Genomic DNA, 11,925 nt, shown 5'->3' with positions numbered 1-11,925 from the left:
GGTGTGGGTTCACAGTGTGGCGCATATTTGTAACAGTGTTAAAGTTGTTTATACGGCCACCCTCAGTGTGACCTGTATGGCTGTTGACCAAGTACGCATTGCATTCACTTGTGTGTGTGAAAAGCCGTAGATATTATGTGACTGGGCACGCAAAGGCAGTCCCTTCAAGGTTTATTGGCGCTCTGTACTTCTCCCTACGTCCGTGTACACAGCAGCGTTTTAAAAAGTCATACATTTTGCTTTTTGAAATCGATACCGATAATTTTGAAACAGATACCGATAATTTCCGATATTACATTTTAAAGCATTTATCGGCCGATAATATCGGCAATCCGATATCATCGGACATCCCTAGTTGCAATTGATGAATGCTTATTTAGCAAAACAAAAAGAAATGTAAAGATGCATCAATATTTGAATTGTAAGGTGCCCACCTCAAATAAAAACACTTATATTTTAGGTTTGTTTTTTTGTTTGTTTTTAAACTGTGCACTCAGGTCTGGATGCTCTAACTCACAGGTGTCAAACTCGATATGGCCCGCCACTTCATTTTATTTGGCCCTCGAAAGCCTGGAAATATTATAAAGTACTGTAACTTTTCTTACTAAATGTATTTTTTCTTTCTATTTTGGGAGAAGAAAAAAAAAAGATGCAAATTATGTTAACTGAAATATTGTCTAATTACGCAAAAATATTTTATCAAACATTCAAACCATTTTTAAATAGAAATAAATACTAATAATATTGATTTCACAGTCAGTTATCCAACAAACTGTGCAATGTAAAAGTAGTAGGGATGTCCGATAATATCGGACTGCCGATATTATCGGCCGATAAATGCTTTAAAATGTAATATCGGAAATTATCGGTATCTGTTTCAAAATTATCGGTATCGGTTTTAAAAAGTAAAATGTATGACTTTTTAAAAGGCCGCTGTGTACACGGACGTAGGGAGAAGTACAGAGCGCCAATAAACCTTAAAGGCACTGCCTTTGCGTGCCGGCCCAGTCACATAATATCTACGGCTTTTCACACACACAAGTGAATGCAATGCATACTTGGTCAACAGCCATACAGGTCACACTGAGGGTGGCCGTATAAACAACTTTTACACTGTTACAAATATGCGCCACACTGTGAACCCACACCAAATAAGAATGACAAACACATTTCGGGAGAACATCCGCACCGTAACACAACAGAACAAATACCCAGAAACCCTTGCAGCACAAACTCTTCCAGGACGCTACGATATACACCCCCCTCTACCCCCTACCCTCCACCTCAACCTCCTCATGCTCTCTCAGGGAGAGCATGTCCCAAATTCTAAGCTGGTGTTTTGAGGAATGTTAAAAAAAATAATGCACTTTGTGCCTTCAATAATAAATATGGGAGTGCCATGTTGGCATTTTTTTCCATAACTTGAGTTGATTTATTTTGGAAAACCTTGTTACATTGTTTAATGCATCCAGCGGGGCATCACAACAAAATTAGGCATAATAATGTGTTCATTCCACGACTGTATATATCGGTATCGGTTGATATCGGTAATTAAGAGTTGGACAATATCGGAATATCAGCAAAAAAGCCATTATCGGACATCTCTAAAAAGTAGCAATAGATTTCATGGTAACATTTAGAAATTTACTGTGATTTTTACAGCATTTTTCTCTAAATGAAAAAAAAACCCTGTACTTTTTTTTACTGTAATAAACTGTGGTGCCGTTTTGGCATTTACAGTAATACACCGAAAAATCTACAGTTGTTGGTTTGTGGTAAAAAAAACAAAAAAAACCTGCCAGCTCAGGTGCAAAAACTTTACTGTCAAATTGCAGTTTTTTTTATTTACAGTAAAAAAACAAATGTAAATTTTACAGTAAAATTCTGGCAACTGAGCTGCCTTTTTTTTACCATAAAAACAGCAGTACTGTTTTTCCATTTACAGTAATATACACTACATTTTGAGGTAAAATTATTGCAACTTACCATATGTTTTTTTACATTTTAGTTTAAAAAAAAATCTAATAAAATGCATTAAACAATTGTGTAATAATAATGTTCACTGTTAGAAACGGCCCTCTGGGGCCAAACATAACTGCGATGTGGCCCTCAGTGACAACGACTTTGACACCTCGGCTCTACCTTGAACACAGTCTTGCACGTCTTATCGTGGCGAGTCAGGTTGGACAGGAAGGTGCAGATCTGATCAGAAAAGGGGAAATCTGGATCCATGAAATTCTTCAGCAGCACGGGGATAACGCGGACGTCCTTCATGAGCACCTGAACGGGCAGAGAAGACATTGGGGACTCAAACAGGAGGGATTCACTCCGATGAAGTAGCAGTATGATTTAATCCAATTTAGAGGAGCTATAATTCAATATGATTAAACACAATTAAGACGTGAAGATAAAATATGATTCAATGCAGTTACGGTAAAAACTAGTTTAAAATGTGTTATGATACAATGGGAGTCACACCAGTTAAAATAAATTACAAATAATAATAATACATTTTATTTGGTATAGCGCTTTTCAGAGTACTCAAAGACGGTTTACAATAGGGATGTCCCGATCCAGGTTTTTGCACTTCCGATCCGATACCGATATTGTTTTTGCATTTCCGATCCGATACCGATACTGACCGATACCGATACTGACCGATACTGGCCTATCCGAGCATGTATTAAAGTTTAAAGTTATTTAGCCTACTTAGTTGTCAGAATCATGTTGAAAAGGGTTTTATTACTCTTGATAACAACTAGCCAGCTGAATTAGGGGAGTTTGAATAATACACAATGGTTGGTAACAAGAAACTGACCTGTTTATTCAAGGATAAACACAAAATAGACAAAATTATACATGACAAACAGAAATGGCATCATTGAACTAGGGCTGGGCGATATGGCCTTTTTTTAATATTGCGATATTTTAAGGCCATATTGCGATACACGATATATATCTCGATATTTTGCCTTAGCCTTGAATGAACACTTGATGCATATAATCACAGCAGTATGATGATTCTATGTGTTTTGATTGATTGATTGAGACTTTTATTAGTAGGTTGCACAGTGAAGTACATATTCCGTACAATTGACCACTAAATGGTAACACCCGAATAAGTTTTTCAACTTGTTTAAGTCGGGGTCCATTGATTCATGATACAGATATATACTATCAGATATATACTATCATCATAATACAGTCATCACACAAGATAATCACATTGAATTTTACATTATTTATAATCCAGGGTGTGGAGGGGGGCGCCTGATGTAAGTGTCAAAAAGACAGCCAAAAGAGTTTGATATGAGAATAAATCTAAAGTTAAAATATAGGGTAGAAATGCACCCATTTGCAGAAAATGTAGTCTTGATTTTCAAAATGTTCTTTCAAGGCTTGCATGTCTACATTAAAACATTCTTCTTCATACTGCATTAATATATGCTACTTTTAAACTTTCATGCAGAGAAGGAAATCACAACTAAAAAAATCACTAATTTTTTCATACGTTGTTGATGTGGAAAGTTTTGCCTCTGCATTTGGATGGTGTGGACATGTGGCACTGAATGGAGATAAGCGTCTCGACAGACGTCACAATATTTGAACAATGATGACGAAAACTGTTGTCTCTGTCGTGTCCGTGTGTCGAAAATTGTTATGCGCTTATTTTTTTATTTGATTTTGTGCGTGGCATAGATTTGCCGTGCACAGAGGACGCTTGAGCAGGCGCGCACCTTAGAGGCTGCGCTAGCATCACAGCTAACGTTAGCCATGCCGCTACCTCGCTCTCTGCTCGGGGAGGACGTATACGTATGTGACGTATGACGTGACAGTATGTGACGTATGACATATACGTATGTGACGTATGACGTGACAGTATGTGACGTGTGTAAGAAGGTGCGCTCGCTGTCTGTGAGAGGGAGACACAGGAAAGAGTGAGAAGAACCTGTCGTGTAATGCCAGCAGCTAAAAGCAACTGCGTGAGAATTGTGGATGTGTTGAAGGTGTGCTGGAAACTGCGGAACGGAAATTACGGAGCAGCAGAAAAGTGGAATGTATTATTTAAATAGGTGCGTTGGAAAACACGGACCAGAGTTTTTTCTTAAACTGGATCGGCATTTTCCCATGCCTTGCCGATACGCAATTTTTGGCAAATATCGGCAGCCGATCTGATCCAAATATCGGATCGGGACATCCCTACTTTACAAGATAAAAACATTAAAATATAAAACAGTTCAAAGTAATAATATGAAATACAGGACATAGTAAAATACATAATACTGGACAATTACAAAAATGTGATTAAAATACCATACAATATCACTTCAGCAGCATAGGTTTGGTTTTGGCGCAAAATTAGGCCCCATTAAATCTGTTAAATTATTTTCCAAATTCCGTTGAAATTTCCCAGAATTACATTTGTTTTTTGTTTTTTTTTACCATTTATAGTAGTACAACGTCCAAACGTTTTGTGTATCTGGAAAGTGTTCCCAGCGCTTCACTTTTTCCTGATTGTCATGTTACAGCTTTAATCCAAAATGGAATAAATTCATTTTTGTCCTCAAAATTCTACAGACAATACCCCATAATGATAATGTGAAAGGTTTTTTGCAAATCAAAAATCTAAATCACATGTACATAAGTAGTCACAGCCTTTGCTCAGTATTTTGTTGAGGCACCTTTGGCAGAAATTACAGCTTCAAGTGAATATGATGCCACAAGCTTTGGCATCTAGTCTCTGTACATTTCTGCATTTATATTTCCCTCTATCCTGACTAGTCTCCCAGTTCCTGCCGTTGAAAACCATCCCCACAGCATGATGCTGCCACCACCATGCTTCACTGTAGGGATGGTATTGACCTGGTGATGAGCGGTGCCTGGTTCCCTTTCTTCATTTTGCAGATAAAACATGACATGTACATAAGTATTCACAGCATTTGCTCAATATTTTGTTGATGCACCTTTGGCAGCAATTACAACCTCAAGTCTTTTTGAATACGATGCCACAAGCTTGGCACACCATATCTTTGGGCAGTTTCGCCCATTCCTCTTTGCAGCACCTCCTAAGCTCCATCAGGTTGGATGGGAAGCATTGGATTTGAAACTCAGCAGCCGATATTCACAATAAAAAGTTGTCGTCGCAATTGTTGGATATGACTTTAAACCACAACCAAGCATGCATCAATATACTGTAGCTCTTGTCTCAAAGTAGGTGTACTGTCACCATCACACTCTGACTTATTTTGACTTTTTTGCTGTTTTCCTGTGTGTAGTGTTTTAGTTCTTGTCTTGCGCTCCTATTTTGGTGGCTTGTGATTATCTTGTGTGATGACTGTATTATGATTATAGTATATATCTGATAGTATATATCTGTATCATGAATCAATTTAAGTGGACCCCGACTTAAACAAGTTGAAAAACTTATTGGGGTGTTACCATTTAGTGGTCAATTGTACGGAATATGTACTTCACTGTGCAACCTACTAATAAAAGTCTCAATCAATCAATCAAAACACATAGAATCATCATACTGCTGTGATTATATGCATCAAGTGTTCATTCAAGGCTAAGGCAAAATATCGAGATATATATTGTGTATCGCAATATGGCCTTAAAATATCTCAATATTAAAAAAAGGCCATATCGCCCAGCCCTAGTTTCAATGATGCCATTTCTGTTTGTCATGTATAATTTTGTCTATTTTGTGTTTATCCTTGAATAAACAGGTCAGTTTGTTGTTATCAACCATTGTGTATTATTCAAACTCCCCTAATTCAGCTGGCTAGTTGTTATCAAGAGTACTAAAACCCTTTTCAACATGATTTTGACAACTAAGTAGGCTAAATAACTTTAAACTTTAATACATGCTCGGATAGGCCAGTATCGGTCGGTATCGGTATCGGATCGGAAATGCAAAAACAATATCGGTATCGGATCGGAAGTGCAAAAACCTGGATCGGGACATCCCTAGGGTATATGTTATTATTTTGCATTCCCTGTCAACAGGCCAGGGGTCAAAAAGGATGCGTGCGCGTTAATCGCCCGTTAAAAAAAATGAGTGCCGTTACTGAAATTCATTGTTAACGCGTTAACTTTGACAGCCCTCAAACAAATATTGAAAAAACCCTGAAGTGAGCGTGACAGTGGTACCAAACAGCAGCTCAATTAACAAGGTGTCACCTGGTGCAGAGTCTCATCAGCTGACAGGTTGATCAGGATGTAGTAGCAATCTTTGACGATGGCAATCGAGGGGTCAGAGGTCAGTCCAAAAACGGCAGCAACTAGTTCCGGTTTAGAGCGCAGGAAACGGCAGCCATCCCTGAAAATAAACAAATTACGTAGTTAGTGGGAGCACTGGTATATCAGCGACGTCATCCGCCTCCCGGTACCTGTTTCCTGACAGTCCCAGGAGGTAGCTGCTGGCGTGACCTTTGACATCAGGCCGTGTGCCAGGGGCCAGGAAGGAGAGCAGCTCTGCAGCCTGGGAGTCACTCAGCATCTTCATAGATTGATTTTTGATAGACTTTTATTAGTAGATTGCACAGTACAGTATACAATTGACCACTAAATGGTAACACCCCAATACGTTTTTCAACTTGTTGAAAGGGGAACATTATCACCAGACCTATGTAAGCGTCAATATATACCTTGATGTTGCAGAAAAAAAGACCATATTTTTTTTAACCGATTTCCGAACTCTAAATGGGTGAATTTTGGCGAATTAAACGCCTTTCTAATATTCGCTCTCGGAGCGATGACCTCACAACGTGACGTGGCATCGGGAAGCAATCCGCCATTTTCTCAAACACCGAGTCAAATCAGCTCTGTTATTTTCCGTTTTTTCGACTGTTTTCCGTACCTTGGAGACATCATGCCTCGTCGGTGTGTTGTCGGAGGGTGTAACAACACGAACAGGGACGGGTTTAAGTTGCACCAGTGGCCCAAAGATGCGAAAGTGGCAAGAAATTGGACGTTTGTTCCGCACACTTTACTGACGAAAGCTATGCTACGACAGAGATGGCAAGAATGTGTGGATATCCTGCGACACTCAAAGCAGATGCATTTCCAACGATAAAGTCAAAGAAATCTGCCGCCAGACCCCCATTGAATCTGCCGGAGTGTGTGAGCAATTCAGGGACAAAGGCCCTCGGTAGCACGGCAAGAAATGGCGGCAGTTTGTTCCCGCAGACGAGCGAGCTAAACCCCCCTGGATGTCTTGGCTCACACCGAAGATGATCAAGAGAAGAATATCGACCCTAGCTTCCCTGGCCTGCTGACATGAGGGTATGTCTACAGAATATATTAATTGATGAAAATTGGGCTGTCTGCACTCTCAAAGTGCATGTTGTTGCCAAATGTATTTCATATGCTGTAAACCTAGTTCATAGTTGTTAGTTTCCTTTAATGCCAAACAAACACATACCAATCGTTGGTTAGAAGGCGATCGCCGAATTCGTCCTCGCTTTCTCCCGTGTCGCTTGCGTCGGTTTCGCTTGCATACGGTTCAAACCGATATGGCTCAATAGCTTCAGTTTCTTCTTCAATTTCGTTTTCGCTACCTGCCTCCACACTACAACCATCCGTTTCAATACATTCGTAATCTGTCGAATCGCTTAAGCCGCTGAAATCCGAGTCTGAATCCAAGCTAATGTCGCTATAGCTTGCTGTTCTTTCCACCATGTTTGTTTGTGTTGGCATCACTATGTGACGTCACAGGAAAATGGACGGGTGGTTAAAATCAGGCACTTTGAAGCTTTTTTTAGGGATATTGCGTGATGGGTAAAATTTTGAAAAAAACTTCGAAAAATATAATAAGCCACTGGGAACTGATTTTTAATGGTTTTAACAATTCTGAAATTGTGATAATGTTCCCCTTTAAGTCGGGGTCCACTTAAATCGATTCATGATACAAATATATAGTATCATCATAATACAGTCATCACACAAGATAATCATCAGAGTATATACATTGAATTATTTACAATCCGGGGGGTGGAATGTGGAGGGGGTAGGTTTGGTTGATATCAGCACTTCGGTCATCAACAATTGCATCATCAGAGAAATGGACATTGAAACAGTGTAGAACTGACTTGGTAGGATATGTACAGCAAGTAGTGGACATAGAGAGATCAGAAAGCATAAGAACAAGTATATACATTTGAATATTTACAATCCGGGGAGGTGGGATGTGGAGGGGGGGAAGGTGTTAGTTTAGGGCAGGGGTGCTCATTACGTCGATCGCGAGCTACCGGTCGATCGCGGAGGGTGTGTCAGTCGATCACCAGCCAGGCATTAAAAAAATAGTCCTAAAAATGAGTGATCATAAATCTTCACTATGACGTCACTTTCGTCACTTGATTGACATTCACGGCACCCGAGGGTCTTCTGAGATGACGCTGGCTGCTGCCAGCTCATTAAAATTACCGACTGGAAGGCGAGAAACACTTTATTTCAACAGACTCTGGCGCCGTACCTGTCGTCAAAACTCCAAAGACCGACTGCATGTTGCGCTAACAAAATAAGAGTCTCAGAAAGCTGGCGTGCACAAGCTAGCAAGCTACAGAGTTTGCCGACAATGTATTTCTTGTAAAGTGTATACAAAGGAGTACGGAAGCTGGACAAATAAGATGGCAAGAACCAACCACTTTCATGTGGTATTAGACAGAAAGGAGGACTTATTTTCTCCTCCATTCGAAAATGCGGACATTATCAGCACCACTGTCTGATTCCTATCAATGCAAGTCATCAGAATCAGGTAATACACCAACTTTTATTCTTGTCTTCATGAAAGAAAGGAATCTATATGTGTTAAACATGCTTGTATTATCTTTAAACACCTTTAACTTGTTAACAATATTAACTATATGTGTTAAACATGCTTGTATTATCTTTAAACACCTTTAACTTGTTAATATTAACTATATGTGTTAAACATGCTTGTGTTATCTTTAAACACCTTTAAGTTGTTAACAATATTAACTATATGTATTAAACATTCTTGTATTATCATTAAACACCTTTAATTTTTTAACAATATTAACTATGTGTTAAACATGCTTGTATTATAATTAAACACCTTTAACTTGTTAACAATATTAACTATATGTGTTAAACATGCTTGCATTATCTTTAAACACCTTTAACTTGTTAACAATATTAACTATATGTATTAAACATACTTGTATTATCATTAAACACCTTTAAATTTTTAACAATATTAACTATGTGTGTTAAACATGCTTGCATTATCATTAAACACCTTTAACTTGTTAACAAAAACATATATTTCATAAATAAGTAAATGTAAATGATATATATGAATGAGGTAGATCCCCACGACTTGATCAATTGAAAAGTAGCTCGCCTGCAGAAAAAGTGTGAGCACCTCTGGTTTAGGGTTTCAACAAACACATACTCAACTGTGACATGCCATCGCTACCTGGGCATGATGGACAACCTTAAACACACAACTGCTTCACGCAAACTTACAAATCCCTACAACAAATCAATAGAAACTGTTAAAACTACTGTACCACGTGACTAACTTCACTTAAAGTAGAGATGTATGCTACACGGACTTACAATGCTGAAACTAAACTACAATGCTGTTCACACGCACAGTATGGAAATAAAGACCCACCTTCAGCTCGCTAGATGGCAGCTGCTTTCATGTTCATCTTTATTACTCAATTAAAACCAAAAAGTCATGAATATTAAAGTTAAAGGTGCGCACACGTGTCGACTAAACCGACCGCGGAACATTTGACGCGCCTATTTCCGGGTGTTTCTTCTTCTTTGGTTCAGAATGGGTATTACCCCTGTGGATGTTACTGCCACCCAGTGGTGACTTTATGACACGGACGTTTTATTGCTGTAACCATAGACATCTTCTAAGAGGGTACGCAGCATCAAGCGCTACTGCCTACTGGCGCCGACGAGACACGGGGCCGCCATCTTGGAGTGGTGATCCGCTCCACTCAGTGCAATTCATTTGGCAGGAGCAATGAACTGTCAGCACATTTACTTCATCTTACCTCACAGAATACCACTGATTTTCACCCGCTTTTTTTGTCATACGTGTAGGTATGATAAAGGACACGTGTTTTATTATTCATAGTTTGCTTAACAGTAATAGAATATTCTTATATGCTATAAATCAGTGGTTCTCAACCTTTTTTCAGTGATGTACCCCATGTGAACATTTTTTTAATTCAAGTACCCCCTAATCAGAGCAAAGCATTTTTGGTTGAAAAAAAGAGATAAAGAAGTAAAATACAGCACTATGTCATCAGTTTCTGATTTATTAAATTGTATAACAGTGCAAAATATTGCACATTTGTTGTGGTCTTTCTTGAACTATTTGGAAAAAAATATATAAAAATAACTAAAAACTTGTTGAAAAATAAACAAGTGATTCAATTATGAATAAAGATTTCTACACATAGAAGTAATCATCAACTTAAAGTGCCCTCTTTGGGGATTGTAATAGAGATCCATCTGGATTCATGCACTTAATTCTAAACATTTCTTCACAAAAAAATAAATCTTTAACATAAATATTTATGGAACATGTCCACAAAAAATCTAGCTCTCAACACTGAATATTTTCACAGTTCTTTTCACAGTTCTTTTTGACAGACATTTTAGTGAGGGTCAAACCATCATGGCAGGGGGGGAACTCTGGGTTTATGGTAATGAATGGAATAGCCTACTTGATTCGATGTTCAGTTTATGAACTTACATTCATATTTTGTTGAAGTATTATTCAATAAATATATTTATAAAGGATTTTTGAATTGTTGCTATTTTTAGAATATTTTATACAAATCTCACGTACCCCTTGGCATACCTTTAAGTACCCCCAGGGGTACGCGTACCCCATTTGAGAACCACTGCTATAAATGACCAGACGTCTGAGATCAAAACTGGGAATATAATCCCAGAGAAGGGGGAAAAAAACGGTCATTTATTTTTAAGTTGAAGAAACAATATGATTATGTTATATATACATGCGTATATCCTACATAAACAATGTATGAATACATTAGATATCTATATATCTTATAGACTGTATCTCGATCTGTTGCTGCAGCAGCAGAGAGTTTATTCTGTATTGACACTTTCTATTGATATTTTGTATTACATTCTTCCCTTAAATGATCATGTCAACAGTGATTGTTTTATATGTATTTTTTATGCTTTTTATCGCTTTGGATAAAAGCATCTGCCAAATACTTAAACATAAACATATATAAACACCTGAAAGTCTTTATATCCAACAATGTTAGTATTTGAATATTGTGACTTGAAGACTTATTCCTGGTTACAATTATACTGTTAAGAAAGTATTGTCTTATACTTTGCCTAAAATGAGAATGCATGATAATCAGTGGCAGCTGGTGAATTTTGTTTTAGGTGGGGCAGAAAGTTTGTAAACCAAACCCCTGTAGGGGGGTCATCCTCCCCCAGAAGATTTCTTTGTGATTTTCACATACAAATGAAGCATTCTGGTGCATTCTGACAAAATAATGAAGACAGAATAGAACATTTCATTGGTTTGTAGAGAACTATATCCAATATGCACACTGAACCAATAGTACGTTAATGTTAAATCTTACTTGTGAAAAGTAAACCCCCGATTACTATTTTCAACAGTCCGCTCATTTGAGCAGGAAAACGCTGAACACCATCTTTGTTTTCTACCTGTCAACTGTCAGTTTAGCATCTCTGTTTTCTACCTGTCAACTGTCAGTTTAGTATCTTTGTTTTCTACCTGTCAACTGTCAGTTTAGTATCTTTGTTTTCTACCAGCCAGCTCCTCATCACCACTTCAAGATGGCGGCCCAATTTCTTGCATCACAGCAGCCAATGCAGCGTCTACTTATAAGACATCTATGCTCCTGATCGTCTCGCTTTCCTGAA

General features: G+C 38.2%; 1 protein-coding gene across 1 annotated transcript in view; it reads right to left on the bottom strand.

Annotated features, from left to right (window-relative positions):
- hgh1 (HGH1 homolog (S. cerevisiae)) overlaps window positions 1-9,807 on the bottom strand; it is a 23,597-nt gene extending 13,790 nt beyond the window's left edge. Inside the window, exons 1-4 of the mRNA XM_061940455.2 lie at window positions 9,644-9,807; window positions 6,393-6,502; window positions 6,184-6,322; window positions 2,143-2,280 (exon numbers count right to left, since the gene is read on the bottom strand). Coding sequence (XP_061796439.2) covers window positions 2,143-2,280; window positions 6,184-6,322; window positions 6,393-6,502 — 387 coding nt within the window. The 5' untranslated portion in view covers window positions 9,644-9,807. The remainder of the gene's footprint in view (window positions 1-2,142; window positions 2,281-6,183; window positions 6,323-6,392; window positions 6,503-9,643) is intronic.
- Window positions 9,808-11,925: the final 2,118 nt, after the last annotated feature.

Source organism: Nerophis lumbriciformis, linkage group LG03 (assembly GCF_033978685.3).
Source record: "Nerophis lumbriciformis linkage group LG03, RoL_Nlum_v2.1, whole genome shotgun sequence".
In the NCBI taxonomy this organism is placed as follows: Eukaryota; Metazoa; Chordata; class Actinopteri; order Syngnathiformes; family Syngnathidae; genus Nerophis; species Nerophis lumbriciformis.
The sequence above is the reverse complement of the archived record's forward strand: the minus strand, read 5'-3'. Positions and strand labels throughout refer to the sequence as shown.